This window comes from Caretta caretta, chromosome 4, assembly GCF_965140235.1.
Source record: "Caretta caretta isolate rCarCar2 chromosome 4, rCarCar1.hap1, whole genome shotgun sequence".
NCBI lineage: Eukaryota > Metazoa > Chordata > Testudines > Cheloniidae > Caretta > Caretta caretta.
In genome coordinates this window covers 138,717,338-138,735,997 of record NC_134209.1, presented here as the reverse complement: position 1 = coordinate 138,735,997, position 18,660 = coordinate 138,717,338, and the positions used below count along the sequence as shown (strand labels likewise).

Below are 18,660 nucleotides of genomic sequence, written 5' to 3'. Positions count from 1 at the left end.
TGAACCAGTGTGCCTCTGGCTCCGGTCGGGGCTGCGCTGTGCACCTGTGTTTGTCTCTTTTCCCCTTCCCCTTCCCCCCCCTCTCGGCCCCCGCTCGCCCAATGTGTCCTGATATTTCACTCTTGCGATCTGGTCACCCTACTCCCTGTCCAGGGCTCTAATCACTAGATCACACTGCTTCCTCTCAATATGACAGGACAGATTTGTTGAAATCATTTCCTTTGTAATAGATTTTGACTTGAGGGAGCCTGCCAGGCCTGTGGCAGAGGAAAAATCAGTTTTTTGAATGGAAATTATCACAGAAATGGATAACACTTAAAATTCAATCAAACCATTAACACAAACTGTTGTTTTATTTTTAGCAAATTCTGGGCTTGAGTATCAATAACCCTGCTTATTTTTGGCACAGTCAGAGCCAAAAGCAGAAATATCTTCAGTGCCCATTATATTGCCAAACTTTCTGCCAGTAACCTTTCAGTTATTTCTTTAAAAACATTGTAGTGTTCCTTGGCTATGTGCTGCCTGGTTTGGTCTGTTTCATGTTAAGGGGTTTTGTTTGGCTGGGGCAGAAAAAGGGTTTTTTCCTTATTTTTCTCTTCAACTATTCCTAATCCTTTTGCTACACTGCACCTTTCCCAACACAGAAAGGCCATACTAAAGTCATTTCGTGCTTTCCCTTCACGTTGCCCCTGTTGATAGATAGGTTAGGGGACGGCAAGAGCAAGCTGAAGGGTTGTTGGAAGAGCTACGGAAAACTTTCCTGACACGGAAAACTTGAACCAGTTTTTTAATACCGGGCTGAGACAGACCCCAACTATCTGAGCACCCCTTACACAGAGAAGTTCAGATAAAACTTTGTTACTGACCCTATCTCTACCGTGAGCTCAACCACAAATTCAGACCCAGGCATCCCTGGGTGTGAAAGAAATTCAGAACTGGATCCAGATCCAAACTTTGCACCTTGAGCCTGTCTCGGGTTTCAAGCAGAACTGGCCTGATATTAGTATTGTCAGTCCCAAGGCTCAAGAGTCATGAATCTGGCTTCTGCTTTCTCTGAGCCTTTACAGTTTACTTAGGTTAAGTTTTCAGACTCTTCTCCCCAGTCATGAGGGCTAGAATTTTTTTTTTAAGAAAATGAAAGCTGAGATTCTCAGGTAACCCCATGCCTCCAGGAGCTAAGGCTTTAAGAAAAACAGCAGATATCATGAGACTTGCAATAAGGTTACTAGCTGATGTAGGTTTTCAGATGGAAATCACATGTCAGTGGATTTGCATGGATGTCACTGAGCCTTTGGGGTTAATTGAAATCTGAAATTCCAAACGAAACTCAACCAGTGTTAATCCACACTAAGGAGATCTGGGGGAAAGGATCAGTTTAATCTCTGTAAGCCAAAAACTACCAAGTGTTATACAGTTGCGACTGTCTGCCTGTGTGTCCCCCAAGCGCCAATCACCATGCTAACTAGGCACCACCATCATGGTGGTAATAGACTGACAAAAAAGATTTTCAGAAAGTCTGTTTCCATTAAGAAAAGGAGTACTAGTGGCACCTTAGAGACTAACCAATTATTTGAGCATAAGCTTTCGTGAGCTACATGCAGCCGATGAAGTGAGTCTCTAAGGTGCCACAAGTACTCCTTTTCTTTTTGCGAATACAGACTAACACGGCTGCTACTCTGAAATCTGTTTCCATTCTGTTCACAACTTGTTTTGTTAATCTCTGGCTTGGTATGTAAAGAAGGCTGAACTGGTTTGGAATAGACTAGATATGGCCTAATATTTATTTATTTATTTTATTTTCTTGGAATGAGGCAAAACCACATTTTCTCTATAAAATTCCCATGAACACTGTATCTAAGCACTTCTAACTACAGTATCAGATGCAATTTTATGTTGCATTCTCAGCCCTCACTCTTTCCTCAAGAGGCTGGTGACACCGATGTGAGCAAAAATTCCCCTAATTCATGTTAAGGCCCCCGGTCCACCTCCCCTAAACAAGCAAATATATTCTTCTTCGAGTGCTTGTTCATGTCCATTCCAATCAGGGGTGTGCATGCGTGTGCATGGCAGCCGGAAGATTTTTCCCCTAGCAGTATCCGTCGGGTCGGTCTGGGCCCCTCCTTGACTGGCGCCACCCTGGTGCTCAAAATAGGGCCCTACCAACCCGCCACCCCCTCAGTTCCTTCTTACCACCATTGATGGTTAGCTGGAACTTCCCCTTGCTCTTGTCGTGACAAGCGCATTTGGCAGTCTATGTATAGTTCTCATTAATTCTGTAGTTAGTGTTAAGTAGTTAGTAGGTACTTTACTTAGTTCTTAAGTTTCCTTTGGAAGGGTTTCCTCTCAGCGCTATCCCGGCGTTAGGGAATGCCTCGGTCTCCTGGCTTCAAAGCCTATGAGGTCTGCTGCAAGTGTATGCCCAGAAGCGATCCTCACACTTCACATTTGAAATGTTTGTGGGAGAGCCATCAAAAGGGTCGCTGTAGGATCTGCAGGGGGTTTTGCCCCAGGACACTGAAAGATAGAGATCAGCACCTGAAGAGCCTACAAATGGAAGCAGCACTCCGGCCCCCATCTGACCCCGGGTCAGCAGACCCAGCGCCGAGTACCTCCTCCTCAGTACGCAGTGCCCCAGCACCGTCAGCACAGGGATCCGTGCCGAGTAAAGACAAGGACTCACGGCACCGTCGTGGCTCCAGTTGCGGCTCACATGCCGCAGGCAGGCCCCAGTCTCAATCACTGGTGCCGCAGAAGAAGAGGAGGCTGGAGAGGGATCGCTCTGCCCCAGCTAGACCCCAGGAGCTGGCCGTTGTGAGACCCAAGCCAAGCCACACTACTTCAGCCTCACTGCCAGAGACGGTCGAGTCGACTCCTGCCCCCATGGAAGGGCGGTTGAGTCCGGACCCTTCTCGCTCACTGAGGCCGAGCTGACAACTTCACCTCCCGCCAACCCCAGAGGCATCTGAGGCAGCACGGGACCTCCTCCAGCTCATTCTCTCCGCCCAGACAGGAGAGGTCGCCGGCACTGGTCGCTCCCCCAGCACTATCAAGGGGAAAGCCTACAATGATGGCTTGGCGGTTTCCATCCCCGATGCACTGCTCCCCGGCGCCAGAACAGGGTCAGCAGCCTCGTCGGTCCCTGAGCCCTTGGCGCGGACCCTCAGCACCTCACAGTACTGCTCCTCCGTGGTCCTCATTTCAGGGACGTCGGAGTCGGACGCCTATCCATTTCATAGGAGCAGAAGTAGATGGTCCAGGTTATCATGAGACCAGCATCCTTACCTGGGACCGTGGCCCACACAGTGGCAACCTCTGGCACAGTAGCCCTTTTGGACTCTCTGGGCCTTTCACCAAGGCCAAAGGTGGATCGAAGGGATGCATTCCAGGGCTGCAGCGGTGGCCTTGGCCACTTCCGTATTACCTCCGGCATCGTCGTCATTGGCAGGATTGGGGGTAGCTCTATCGCTCCCTGACACCACTAGCGTCAACTACGCCAGCCGCAGCGGTATCAGCGCTGACGTCCACAGCACCGACAGCCTCGGCATCGACAGCCCCAACACCATCGGTTCCGGTTTAGACAGCGTTGGCACCAGCAGCCTCAGCACCGAGGGTCACGGCGCCGTTTGTATCAGCTCCAGCCCAGGATCCCCAAGCGCCGCTATCCGTCGGGTCAGTCCAGGTCTCCCCTGGAGTGGCGCCATCATGACACTCAAAATAGGGCCCTACCGACCCGCCACCCCCTCAGTTCCTTCTTGCCGGCTACTGCAACAGAGGGGTAGGAGGGTGGGTATTGGAATGGACATGCACAACACATCTCAAAGAACAAGAGTTATGGGAAGGTGAGTAACCGTTTTTTCTTCTTTGAGTGATGTTCATGTCAATTCCAACCAGGTGACTCACAAGCCTAAATTCAGGAGGCGGGGTCAGTCCTGTCTGGCACGGCCACACCGCCCCCACTAAACAAGCAAATATATTTCTGTTTGTGTAGCTCTCTCACTGGACGTCTCCAGCTTCAGGGGACAGCAGGGTGCAGATGTGGTTTACTGTTCACTTTGGATTTGGGTAAATGAGGGAGTGGATCTGTAAACTGGACTTGGGAGAGAGATCTCTTTCATTCTTCCACAAGGGAAGGCCTCAATATAATTGTTCAAGCCTGACTGGATTACATCACTTTCCGTTTCCCCCTCATTTCACTCCCTCCCCGCCTGCCTCTCTCCCTTTATTTACACCTCCTTGTACTGCTGTAGCGTTGAGCGGGAGCTGCCTTAATGATGCATGCTGATCACTTCATTCCCCATCACCCCCTTCCATCGCTTTGAAGTGTGCTCAGGTCTCAGGCCTGAGTTCAAAGGTCACTTTGTTTATTTATGCAAAGCTGGATCATCTGTGAAATGGGGCTTTCAAGGCCTCTAACATCAAAAGCTCCAAAGCTGGCCCCATCAAGTCAAAGCAGGGACTGGTCTTGCATTATAACAAATTAAAGCAACTTTGTGGATCATAGACAAACACGGTTAGATATTTGCTTCATAAATTGGGGCGTTGTTTTGCCCTTTGAAGGACTGATCGGAACCTGCATTTGGCCTGAAAACAAGCCATTCCCTGTTAGCTAATATGACACATTCTCAGAAAGTCATGCGTAAATAAAATCTGATCCTGGCGTGGTGACAGCCTGTAAATATTTCCCATCAGTTTCCCTCAGAGCCCAACTGTCATTTAAAACTTTTGATTTGTTTTAACATTAAGAAGGAGGCAGATCTGGAACAGTTTTGCTATAATAATAAACAGTAATAATATTAATAATAATAAAATATTCTTCTTGTATATGACACTCTTTGTGCCATATGGTCCCAAAGTGCTACGTAAACTACTGTACAGAAATGTAGTCATCTCTGGAGTGGGGAGAGCTTCAACCAGGCTGACAATGTGCATAAAGCATGATGCATAATGCTAAGTGGTAGGGAAATTTCAGCCACTGCATCAAGACAAACCCACAATCAGGGCCCTGTATAGTCCACAACACAAGGGGCCAAATTCTGCATCAAGGACTATTAAATGATGTGGCAACATTCATCCATTCTTGTCCCCCCTGAATTCTCTTCATTCCCATTCTCCACCATATAAACTCAAGCAACAGTCACTCATAGTTGAAAATACATAAAATTTGTCACTGATTGTTTTTAATTATGGGATTTTCACTGTGCCCTCCAGCGGGCACATCTCGTAGGCCTTTAGCTACTGTGATGATGTTCAGGCACTGCAGTTCAGAACCTCCTTCCCCCAAAGGAAAGGAGAAACTTGTAGCCAACTTCAGCTGGGCATTGCCTCCTACAGTGTTCTTTGTGCTCCCTGGCTGCAGGCTGGACTCCATTTTTGGCTGCCTGACCCCCCTGCTGTCTGGTTTCGGGAATAGTGCAGGGAGCATACACGGCAATCCAATTAACTCACCCTGTAGGAAAACTGAAGAGTAAGAGGCAGCAGAAGGCAGGACCCAGCAGGGCAGGGAGGCAGAAAATAAAAACGTCAGGAGCCCAGCTGCAGTAAAATGGCAAATTCCGTGGCAAAAATGATGAATTTTCTTGCACCTTGTAAAAATGCCAGATTCTCTGGCCATAGAATTACAAAATCCAAGGCTCCAGACTAGGTCACAGGGGCAGTTACACTTCTTAGAGCTCTTATTTCGGGCTCTCTGCAGGCTTGTGAAGACAGTGCTGCATTGCTGTACACTCAGCTCACATTTTCAATGTTATCTTCACAACTATGAGGGTTAGAAAAACAAGGCCTAAATCGTACACCAGCCGAGGATCTGCTCTCTCTTATTTATTTATTTGAGAGCTTTGATTCTATAGCACAATTCTGTCACCAAGGGTGAAATTGGCAAATTCCACAGCCACAGAATCGCAGAATGTGCAGGTCCTGCCATTAGTCTTACAGATGTCATGGATCTTTAATGCTCTTGCTGGAGGCGGTGAGGTGAAGGGAGGGGGACAATGACAAGATCTCAGTTTTTAAGGTCTTGCACAAAAACATGCACACAGGAAAAGTGCACGGTAGGCAGTTTCTCTGCCTGAAAGACAACACTGAATTTTACTGTTACAGACATAAGGCACATAGACCGCTAGGCTATCTGCTCCAGCTGTAATGATGTGTGTTTTTTAAAGAGGAGGTGAACAGAGCAGTCCACCTCATTGGTAGTAACGATCTGATTTACTGGGTCGTTCTGACAGCTTTGAATATAACCAAAACTCTTCTTTAGGTTGCTTTTGTTGCCTCGCTCATCGCTGGTATTCAGGTCATAGTTTCACACGAGCAACTCCTTCAGGTCCACTATCTGTGCAATAAGCATCATTCATCAGATGTCTTGAATGATTTATTTCCTTGGCTGCACAAGAAGCATTGGTGCTACAGGCTAGCAAAAATGATTGTTGGATTGAGCATAATGCCCCTTGATAATAACTCAATGACGGATACAAACCAGCACCATTCATAAAGGTGATGGCAGAACACAAACCATGTCATTAAAATACCCAGGTCCAGAGGAACCAGGCAGAGACAAGGAGGAAATGAATCCCACAAATCTGACCACGCCTGCCTTTTGGGAACATTCAGCTCCAGATTCAAACTTGAGGCTTGAGCTGAAGCAAACACCTCTGAGCTTTGAGGAAATTCAGAGCTGGATCCAGATTTATGGCTTGGCTCTCTCTCTAGAATTGAGCAGGCTGAACAGTGAGATTGTTTTATGGAGAATGTTCTCTGTGCATAAACAGAGGAACCTACTCATAGTGAGTTCAGATCTAGCTCAATTTATAGAGAAGTGGCAGGGGAGGAGCCCCAGGTTGTTCCACTGAAGAGTGCAGATCCCGTTGTAATGACCCTCCAGTTAGTGTGAAGCCGCTGAGTCAAAAAAAAAAAACCCAACCCACCAAAAAGCCCTTCACTATATCTGAGGCTCCAAGTCTAAAATGTTTTATTTATTTTCTTTAGAATATGCTACTGAGTTTTGGTTTTAGACGTGCAATGATCCCAACGAACACAGACAGTGAGAGACTTAATGGATCTGAAAAACCCTGGTGAAATACAGTAATTATTTACCACAGGTTTTTTTTTCTTTTCCACCCAAAGAGATATTTATACTATGGGCTGAGTATCTTTCCCGTAACTCATTTTTATTCTGTTCCCTCCACTCCCCCACCACTTTTTCCCCCTTCTTCTTCTGGGTCTTGTAGGTAACTCCACAGGTTTGGGATTTGGCTGGATAACAAGCAAAGAGTCTTCTTCAAAGGATCAAACAGATTCGGAGCAATTTGGCTGACTTCAAAGGCTTGGCAGCATGTCAAGTGGTGTTGAGAATGCCAGTCAGTGTGTGTAAGCAGAGCAGGGGTTGCACATGAGCTGACATACTGTAACATGAGGCAGGAGGCAAGGGTGGGTATGCCGCTCTTTGTACATCAAGCTGAGTAGGATTAAGATATAATTGACAGAACATTGCCACTTAAACGTTTTATCCACTTTTAAGATGTTCAGCAGATGAACAATGGGGCAGCAATTCTTTCATATTTGACCATGGCTTTTCTCTCCCCCCCCCCCCCCCCGCCCGCCCGCCCTTCCTTACTCTCTAAATGGTTTTTGATTGTGCCAAAGGGATTTTCTGGTTATTTGGTAAAAAAAGTTGCAAGATTCCATTTCCAAGTATATTGATATTTACAGAAGAAAATCAATGCTGCTGCTTAATTTATTTGATTATTATTCAGAAAGGAGCCAGTTTGTCTTCTTAGAATATCAGGGTTGGAAGGGATCTCAGGAGGTCATCTCGTCCAACCCCCTGCTCAAAGCAGGACCAATCCCCAATTTTTGCCCCAGATCCCTAAATGGCCCCCTCAAGCTCACAACCCTGGGCTTAGCAAGCCAATGCTCAAACCACTGAGCTATCCCTCCCCCTGTCTTCTTCTTCTTTTCTTTTACACTCACTGCATTCAATTTTCAAAGGTCGCAAAGGTACATTTGCACGATGCAGTGCGTTCGTTGTTTCCTACCATTCATTCGGGGGGAGTCTGCGCAGAATGGGCTGCTGATCATTCAAGCTGAGGAGGACTCTGTGTTGTATGTTTTCACTGAGGGGCAGAGGGGTTAGTCAATGTTGCCTTTAAGGGCCTTAGGCAATTCCATTTCACGCTGCTTCCAGAAGGGTTGGGTTTGAGCTGGCCACAGCCCTTGTGAAAGCCTGCTGTGTTCTCAGTGACAGGAGTGGGGGCAGCTTCAGTGAGCTGCTGGAGTTCCAAGGCAGCAGTGCAGTGGGTTGTAAGTTTTCTTTTCCCTCCTAAGTGACAGCTGCACGTACTTCTGGGGAAACTTTGCTGAGAGAACCAGAGACGGAACAGAAAAATATGTTTGGGGCGAGTGGAGGACGGACGGACGCGCTGCGTGGCATCTCAGGCATTCTCCTTGGATGCTGTTTAAGATGCAGCAGCAAATGAGAGCAATGCACGTGCAAGCATAAAACTCCTGGTGCTAAAAAGACACACCGTTTTCCAACGTGGCAGTAATTGGGCGAGTGCCAAGGGGGTTAAATATATGTTGTTGTTCTTTAAAATCTCTGCCAGAGCTCACTGTACTGTTTAAGCATTATCCACCTTGCTAAACAGCTGCAAAGACTAGATCCATTATTTCTAAGAGTTTCTGGACATGCTTGTGTATGTGCTGAGTTATTTCCCCTGGACTCTGCAGTTGAGATTAGAACAAGGCTTTCCTCACTTCTAGCCTCCAGATCTTTTCAGGTGGGTTTCAGGATTTGTACAATTGAACCCTTAGTCTCTCCCATACGCTTACCTTAGGGTCACATATTTCTCTTGGGCTGCATGTGGAATTTACACTCATATCACTGATGTTGGTGCACAGTGACTGAGGCAACTCTCTGATTGCGTAGCCTTTAATTATGGGAACAGTCCTGAGATGAAGAGGAGAAACCGCCCACCAGCATGGAAGGGGTTAAAGAGAGCCTTTGTGCCCAGCTGGCCCTGCCCCATTATACCTGCAGCCAGTGCCAGGCCTGGAGGGGGAAGAAAAGGAGAGAACCTGACTCAGTTTGGGGCTAACTGGCGAAGAGGCAGGAACTCGCTGCCTACCTACCTGAGGGGAAGGGTCACTAGCCTGCCAGCCAAGGCAGCCACCAGGAAATAATACCATCTCCTTGGCTGAGGAGACTGGAAGAGACTTAGGAGCAGCAGCCCTAAGAAGTAACTGGGTGACTGAAGCACGGAGACCTTGTGTGGTTCCGGCCCCGCAAAATTTAGGGCTGCCCTGTCCAGAGGAGCCTGAGACTGTGGCAGGGATCTGCCCAAGGTTCACAAGGGAGTGCTACTAGAGATAAGCCACCCTCGTGACATGGACTGTAGGGGCCATGCCCCACAATGAAGGGACAGCGGTAAGAAGTAACCCAGAGGAGTGAATTTAGGGCTTGTCTACACTTACATTTTATAGCGCTCTAACTTGCTGGCTCCGGGGTGTGCGCAGCAAGTCTGAGTGCTTTAGAGCGCTAGTGTAGACAGCACTCGGAGCTAATCCTCTCGTGGAGGCGGATTACCAGGCGTGCGACCACACTTACACTTCAAAGCGCTGCCGTGGGAGCGCTCCCACAACAGCGCTTTGAAGTTTCCATGGTGTAGCCAGGCCCTTAGACTCCTGGGTGGGAGGTGTATTCAGGGGTTGACTCACACAGGGCCCTGGGCTGGGACCCAAGGAAAGGGCGGGTTTGGGTCCCTCAACCCAACTGCCTTAAAGACTGAGGCACCTTGACCAGCGAAGCAAAGGGCCGGCAGTCAAGCATTCCAACCAGTAGGCCACCCAGCCCTCCAAGCTCCCTGTTAGAAGCCCAACTGACTTAATTTCCAGCACGTCTGAAAATAAGGCCACTTAAGTAGGTGCCAAAATTGGGATCTCCATCCATCCCAGGTCTGAAAATTCTGGCCTGAGTGACTTGTCTGGGATAAGTTGTGGTATAGTTAATGAGATGTCATCACTTTGCCCAGAAAAAAGGGTTCTAATCCTGGTTCTGACAGTGACGTGTGATTTGACCTTGGGTAATTCTCTGAACCTCTGTTTCCTCATTTGTAAAATGGGGACAAGAATATTTACTTCCTCCTACCCTTTGTCTTGTCCATTTGGACTGGGAAGGGGCTCTCCTACTGTTTATCTGTGTGGCACCTAGCACAATAGGACACAGATCTCAGCTGGGGACTCGAGGTGCTATTGTAATAGAAATGATGATGGGGGACAGGACTAGATGGACCATAAATTTAGTCCAATTCATTCCAGTGCTCTTAGTTTTTTTTTTTTTTTTTAAAAATAGCATGTCTACTCAACATTGTTGCCTTCCTAACCAAAGCTTTCCATTCAGCGCTCTCCCAGGTTCATTTGATCCCAATAAGTGAGCTTGCTCTCCTGATCGTTTATGGAAACTGCAAAGTAAAACTGTTGCCAGAATTCCACTCCTTGCGCTCCACATGACTGATCACATAAGTCTCTCCCACCTCCCGGGTTTAATTAGCTGTAATTTTGATGTATATAATTATTTGCATGGAGGGTAGAATGGATCAGCTCCTCCTAGGGAACGGTGACCAGTAAATATAAACAAAAGGGCTTTTGTCGGCTATTAATGGAAACATTGATTAATCTCCTATCATGTTAGTAGCCTACTGAAAAGCTCATAAAGCAGCAAGCAAAATTGTTCATTAAACTGGCCAGGCTGCTAGCACCAGGAAGTGAGTGCAAAATGCACTTTAAGTGCCTTGTGGCAGCACAGTGCCTCCCAAAGGCAATGCAACCTCCTATCAAAGGCAGCCATGTAGGAGGAGACGTTTCTAAGAGCTTCTCTCTCCCTTTCTTTGCAGATGATGCCAGCTCAGGAAAGGACAGCCCAGCGTCTGAAGGCTCCAATGGTGAATACGAAGATCATTCTGGGAAGCAGTGGGGTAAGGGACAGATTTTTTATTTTTTATTTTTTTTGGCTTCCCACACATCCCTGTTCTGTACTATTCATCGAAGTCCACCTTGATGTCACATTGCACTGAAGGAATGGAAAAGGCAGCGTGAAAGGAATTCAGTGATCAGATCGATTTGTATCTGTGGATGGTCAAATGTCAAATTGAATCTCGTCTGAATGCATCAGTCTGAACTGATCCCTTCCTTTATTAAGTGTCCACCTGCCCCAGGAAATGTAGCTGGTGATCCACACTTGAGCGTCTGCTATATCCTAGCATTGTGCTCTCTTGTACTTGTTTCCAGGAGCAGTGGCTTTCCTTTGCATGGGTAGGCCTAGTACGGCTGGGCATAAATTCTCCATAAAAAACATATTGAAATTTATAGTGGGATTTACAAAAGCATTGAGTGCCGGCCTACCTCTGCTCCCATGGAAGTCAAATGGGAGATCTGGCTTCAACAGGAGCAAAGTTAGGGCAAATCTGAGCACTTCTGAAAATCACCAAGTCGGGCTAGAGTACAAAGCCCTCAAGTGAAGATGCAGTTTATTGGCAAAAGAACTCCTTCAGCCAGTATACAGTTAAACCATCTCTCTGATTGATGGAAGGTGTACTGGCAAGAGGACTTTTTTTTGCCTGTATAAGCTGTGTCTACGCAGTGATTTTTGCCAGCATAGCTATGTTGGTTGGGCGAGGGGGAGGTTCATTTAGGTGTTTTGTTCATCTTGTCATAAGCTAAAACCAGCTCCGAAACAAGGCTCTGAACTGCTCCAAGGTTTGAGAGTGTCCTGACCCAGGGTTTGGTTCAAGCCATTCTCCACATGCTCTTTGTGGAGAAACAGAACAACTTTTGGGCACTACTGGCATGGGCAGGAATTTGAACTGATGACCCAGATGTGTCAGGGCCAGATCTCATTTTTGCTTTTATGACCCAGCTACAGCTCATCCCTTTTTTAAATTTTTTTAGTTTGATTGATGATTTGTCACCATGTTCCTAAACCTATTTCTGAGAGATTTCATCCAGTCTAAAGAGCCTTATTCAAGAATTTACCCTTGCCCAAACAGGGCAGATCTAAGCTGTCATCAAAATAGGAAATTCCAAATATAATAATGTAACAAATGCATGACTAGCAACTTCAGGAAAGCCACCATGTTGTGAAATATGGCCAGCAGGTAACCTCATGGCAACAGTGAGGCTGGAACTCATTCTGTTTCAAAGCTCCTACCGCCGAGCTAAGGATAATCCCCTCCAGCTGTTGGCAGTAGAGGGTATATGATACCATCGTTTTGTAGTTCCAGTTCTTACCAGAGGGCAGTGACGCACATAAACATAATGCACATAAAGTTAATTACATTATTATGTGGACCATGCTAGCATCTTTCGCACAGGACTGCAGACAGGGTCCAGGACCCAGTGCTTGTTCTGTCCTGGGAAGCTGGTGAAGAGGGATGTAATTCTGAGAGAAGATGGCAGATTTTTATAGAGAAAGGATGGAAGATTCAGCTATTCCACACTTCTAGAAATCTCACAGGACAGATTCTGCACATATCACATGAAAAAAGGCAAACACAGACCTGTCTTTAGACCTCATTCCCATAAGGGGCATGAGCCAGAAGTTGAGCTTTGTGGCAGAAGTGCCCTCTAAAGGTAATTGTGGACAATCATGATAAATTGGACATTTCTGCAACCACTGCATTAACTCTATCTGTTAAGGGGATGCAGCAGGCACCTCTGAGACTTATCCATCCATCTGTGACATATTCCTCAAGGAAAGGAATCTGTTAAATTGCTTCCTACCAAGTTCTTGCTTGATGTTTTGCCATTAATTATTTAATTTTAATTACACCGAATAAATCTTCATAATAAACAGCGTTAGAGCAGGAGACCTGCACACACTGTCCCTTTGACTCAGTCAACTTGTGTTTCCCTCACGCTTGCATATGGCATAATTTATACTGTAGCAAAGTGCAGCTCTTGGAGTTTACAAAGCAAACTCCTAAAGGTGTGTGGGAGAACAGTCATGCAAAGTCTGAATAACATAGAGGCACTCTGTAATGGGGTCCTCTGGCTCTAAAGGCCCTGCCCCCAACCCTTGGAGAGGAGCTACTGGACCCGGGACTCAACGATTGACGAGGAACAACTAAGGAATAACAGGGTTGGGAGTGGGGATCATAGGTTCAAAACTAGGGATTCAGAGGTGGACACCGAGCAGAGAACCCCGCATAGCACCCACTACTCCTCAGAGCTGTCTAGGGAGCCAGTGGACGCCGCCCAGAGGAACTCTGCCCGGATACGTGAGACAAGGGAGGAATGGAAATAGGCCTCACAGTCGCAGAGCACCTCCCTGTCCAGCATCCTCCTTCTGGTATTGTAGATGGCCACTTTGGCCAGTGCCAGGAGGAGGTTGATGAGGAGGTCTCGCGTCTTTGTGGGGCCACAAACAGTGTGTGCCTATATGAAGAGGTGTGGGGAAAAGTGCAGCCAGACCTCAACAAGAGGTTCTGGAGGAGCCGGAAAAGGGGCTGCAACCTGGTGCATTCCAGATAGGTGTGCGCCAGGGTCTCCCTCACATTGCAAAAGGGTCCTCTCGCAGTTCAGCAAGCAAACCTTCAGTAGATGATACAGATTTTGGAACGGCCATTTAGTAAATGCAAACTCACAGCTCTCTCGGCCTCTCACTCCCTCAAGCTCACTCTTTCTTCTCTGTGTGTGCGTCTCTCTCTTTCCTTTTGTCAACTGGCCTCTCTGAACTTGCCCAATTCAAGCTTTTGTCAAGGAAACCTTTCAGGACTGTGTAAATGGGATCTGGTTTCAGTGTATCACACACAGGATGAAGCAGCTTTTGAGGCCACAGTAATCACTTAACCTTCTAAAAGAAAAAGGGGAAAAAAGCCTGAAAAAGTATTATTTTACCTGTAGATTGCCATGTCTAAGAGAGGGATTGTCAGAGGGGTGAACACAGGACTCCAAACAAAAGTTCTCGAGGGATGAGCTAGGAGTGAAAGCAAACTGAGCTGTTGTTGACCTGACTGTAGTGAGGAAAATGCCGACCCTGTTTTACAATATTGTCCCTGTGCAGGAACTAGGTGGGAAAACAAACCCTATAGAAATATTTTTATGCAAGCAGAGGGCAGATATGGGCAGTTACACATGAAGTTCCAAGATTAAAGTCAGTGATGTGACCCATCGGTCAGTACAAAAGATATTAGTGAATGTGCCTATTCTGGAGCTGCACTGTGAAATGCTAATGCTAGTGTAGAAATCCCATCGAGTGAAAATCTACCCTTACATGGGCTTCAGTTCATGTGCATGGAGTAAATTATTGCCTTGTTAAAAGATAACCAGTTAGACCCATTTCACTGCTGGATGATGACCACTTCTGTGTCTCATAGCCTGACTCTCCACACCCATAATGAAAGCACCCTGTGGCCCTATTGGCATTTGTCTCCAGGATGGCAGCTAAACCCCATGGTTTCGAGTGCTCCCAGAGCGTGGTGCTGAACAGGTTAATTATCTCTCTGGGAGCATGACTGTTTTTACTGGATAGGAGGCCTCTGGTTTCAGGAGATGCTCGAGGGAATACCCAGCAATTTACACACGGAAACCGATGGGATGGGCTAGCACGTGACACTAGCTGCCCCAGCTGTCGCTGGTAGTACATTCAGTGCAGGAGTTGCTCCGGTTCATTAGGTTACATATGAAAGCCCCTGCGTGGAGAGTGAAGCATTTCTGCACCAGGGTTTGAAATAACATGACATGGCGAAGATCCAGAAGGACAGCCGTGGGTGAGGGTGGGGGGTAAGGCGGGGGCTGGCTGCTCATACAAGAAAGGGCCTTGAAGAGAAGAAGCGCCATGGGCAGCCTCCTTCCCAGACAGAGTGGCTGGGCCTGAGGCCAGTGCGTGTGACACACACTCAGATCTGTGAGGGACCCGGCTTCTTTTCCTCAAGTGTGTGAGGCCTGCGCGCCAACATCCTCACGCCCAGGGAGCTGCCCGCCAGCCTCTCCCACTCCTGAGTAGTGAGGGGACGGAGCAGGAGTGGCACAGCAGCCATAAACCAGCCTCCAACAGAGCTCGGGCTGTAATTTTTGCCACCGTTGTGAAGCCACAAAAAGCACTAGAGTGAGCAGCTCATTCATAATGAGCCAGGTTGTACGTGGAGGTGGGGAGTTTCTCCCTTCATATACCGAGAACAATTGCAGTGCTTGTGCTCTCCTGAGCACAGGGACTGCTCCTGGCCTGTGCCCCTACGGACACCTCATGGACCAGGGCCCCACCACACCTGTGCACTGGAGAACAGAGCTGGCTGGATGCACGGTCAGGGATGTTAGGGGGCTTATTCCTTCACCCACTTACTTCCCTGGTCCTTCTCGCATGAACAGAGAGCAACAATACCCAAAGTCCAAAAGTGCAAACAATTCGATGTTTATTGGGGTGAACTTCCAGCAAGCATGATTCCAGTTTCCTTCCTTAGTGTCCCCCTTCCCAGCTCTGATACCACAGAGCCTTACCTGTGACCCTGTTCCCATTTCCCCCCCTTTGCAAAACATGATTCCAATTTCCCCACCCCCATTCTGTTCCCATTCCCTCCCTTAGCAAAACATGATTCCAATTCCCCACCCCCATTCCCTGTTCCCATTTCCCCCACCCACGCACCCACTTCCTGATTGACTGCAGACTATATAGTAAAACTTGAGTTCTGCTTAGCTATACCTTAACCAATCATTTTCCTGAAATTTAACTAACCAATCCTAACATATTGGAACATGATTATGTAACCAATTATATCCCACCACCTTAATTAGTTTACACCCAGCAAAATTAATTATACAGCAGACAGAAACACTCACAGAACCAGACAGAGACCATGTAAATAAACAATAGCAAAGTGGGAACTATAATGACAAAACAATACAGAAGTGAGGATTTCACATCCCAGCAATTGATAAGTGAGTTCTTGCCAGACAGGATGCTATCGAACTAAGTTTCCTTTTACATCTTCTAGGCACTTCCCTTTCTCTGGAGGCGATAGGCATTATCAGGACAAGATTGTATTCCTAACAGCCCAATAGCACCTTATTTCAATGTGACTAGGTTGGAATGTGAGGAGGTGACCGGTCACTTCCCAGCTTATGGCTGCCTCTGCAGCTTAGCCAAAGGCCTTAGCCTAAGAACAAGGCCTCAGACTGTCACAGTAAGAGAAGGCCCTTACATTGGCAGACAGTGATTTTGATTCTTTCTTTTATACCTCTATAACTAGCTAAGTGATAAGAATATACCTAAATTCTTAGAGTATAGGCCTTTACAGACAGGCCTGATTATCTATATCCTAACAGGAGAGCCTGCTGAGCCCCCTTAGGAGGTGTCGTGAGGCTCTCCCTGTGCACTGGAGAACAGAGCTGGCTGGATGCACGGTCGGGGAGCCTGCTGCACCCCCTGAGGAGGTGTTGTGAGACTCTCCCTGTGCACTGGGGAGCTCAGAGAGCACCTCAAGCACAGCTTTCCTGGCATTCCCACGGCTGTTCTGCTGCAGTGACACACTCCGGTGGCTAATCGGTGTACCCTGCCCCAGCGTGTCATAGAGAAGGCCAGTCACATCCATCTATTCAATATTTGCACGGTTCTTTACAGATAGAATTAAAGATGCAGCTCCTGCGTCAAGGCCCTTACACGCTAGGTGAGACACATCATGACAGGGTGCCAGGAGAGATGGCAGCGGCCGAGCAAGTCACAGGAAGGAAGGGAAGGGGTGTTACATGAAGGAAGGATATAAGGTTGCGCTCAAGGCAAGGCACGCAGCTTGTCAGCTCCCTTTGGGGCTGGGAGGAAGAGCTATTAATTTAGATTTCATTAGGCTGGTGTGGGAGGGTGGGTCACTGGAGACATGGAGGAAGGAAGGGGGCTTGGAGGAGGGTGTTTGAAGGAGGAAAGGATCACAGAGGATACATCTGGCACAGGAGACAGAAAGCGAGAAAGTGCAAGTGGGGCTTTGCTCTAGGCCTGAGTGAGAGATTTAGGGGAAGCAAGACACAAGATGTAACCAGGGCAGAGCTGTGTAGAGGAATAGTGAGGGAAAGGAGTTTGAGTCTGACAGGGAGGACTGACTGGAATCTTGAGATGGGACTGGCATGGTCAAAGTAGTGAGAGAGGAAGGTGAGTTTGGCTGGAGTGTTTTGGATAGACTGGAGGATTGCCAGGTGGGAGTTAGGTAGGCTGAAGAGGAAGAAGTGGAAGTAGGCTTGGCAGGAGATTGCGCTAAGAAATGCCCCGGGTGTAGTATTGCATAACGAGAGTAATTGTGGGGGATTTATGCCGTCTTCTGAATTGTTCATTACAGGCCGCTCTTAGACAAGGTTCTGGCTTTGAAACTGCCATATTCCACTGTAGCAATTTTTAAGAGCTTTTTAATAGATTTTTTTTGATCATATTGGTAAATCAGGCCATCCATTTATTTTACAGAAAGGACACAGTGCAAAACTATGTCTGCGGAAAAGGACCTAGGGGTGACAGTGGACGAGAAGCTGGATATGAGTCAGCAGTGTGCCCTTGTTGCCAAGAAGGCCAATGGCATTTTGGGATGTATAAGTAGGGGCATAGCGAGCAGATCGAGGGACGTGATCGTTCCCCTCTATTCGACATTGGTGAGGCCTCATCTGGAGTACTGTGTCCAGTTTTGGGCCCCACACTTCAAGAAGGATGTGGATAAATTGGAGAGAGTCCAGCGAAGGGCAACAAAAATGATTAGGGGTCTGGAACACATGAGTTATGAGGAGAGGCTGAGGGAGCTGGGATTGTTTAGCCTGCAGAAGAGAAGAATGAGGGGGGATTTGATAGCTGCTTTTAACTACCTGAAAGGGGGTTCCAAAGAGGATGGCTCTAGACTGTTCTCAATGGTAGCAGATGACAGAACAAGGAGTAATGGTCTCAAGTTGCAGTGCAGGAGGTTTAGATTGGATATTAGGAAAAACTTTTTCACTAAGAGGGTGGTGAAACACTGGAATGCGTTACCTAGGGAGGTGGTAGAATCTCCTTCCTTAGAGGTTTTTAAGGTCAGGCTTGATAAAGCCCTGGCTGGGATGATTTAACTGGGAATTGGTCCTGCTTCGAGCAGGGGGTTGGACTAGATGATCTTCTGGGGTCCCTTCCAACCCTGATATTCTATGATTCTATGATTCTATTAAAGCCATGTGGACAATATTATTCCACCTCCTTTTCCTCTGAAATTCTGTTGTGGAATTTAATGAATAATTGAAATAATGTCTTCAAAAGTCAGTAGGAACTGAGCACCTAATTCCCTTGGGTACTTTTGTAAATCCTGCACTTCCTGTTGACTTTTGTGAGGTCAGGATTTGGTCCATTGTGAGCTTCCATTTGAGAACTTGTGCTTCCTTAAGGACAAGGTTGCAGAAGAACCCACTACCCATTGCTAGGTCTCCCAGATGCTATTGTAATGGAACAGCCCTGTGCCATGTTTCTGCTCACCTGTCATGTGGAATGAGTGGGTTAGTAGCTCTTCCTAACCTCAGAAACTCAATGGATTTTTTTTGTTTGTTTTTTGTTTGTTTTTTTGGAATGAGACTGCTTTTTAGTATTAATTTTTCATAAATTAAAGCTGAATGAATCTCAGAAAGTTCAGTTCAGATCAGCACTCAGAACTCTGGATGCTCATCTGGACAATCTGAAGCTCT

The 18,660-nt window shown here is 47.1% G+C and overlaps 1 protein-coding gene across 3 annotated transcripts in view; it reads left to right on the top strand.

The window, feature by feature from the left end:
* Positions 1-18,660, top strand: part of FGFRL1 (fibroblast growth factor receptor like 1) — a 250,084-nt gene that overhangs the window by 215,811 nt on the left and 15,613 nt on the right. For all 3 annotated transcript variants that reach the window (XM_048849165.2, XM_075128117.1, XM_048849166.2), the window contains one exon: positions 10,884-10,964. In XM_048849165.2, coding sequence (XP_048705122.1) covers positions 10,884-10,964 — 81 coding nt within the window. The remainder of the gene's footprint in view (positions 1-10,883; positions 10,965-18,660) is intronic.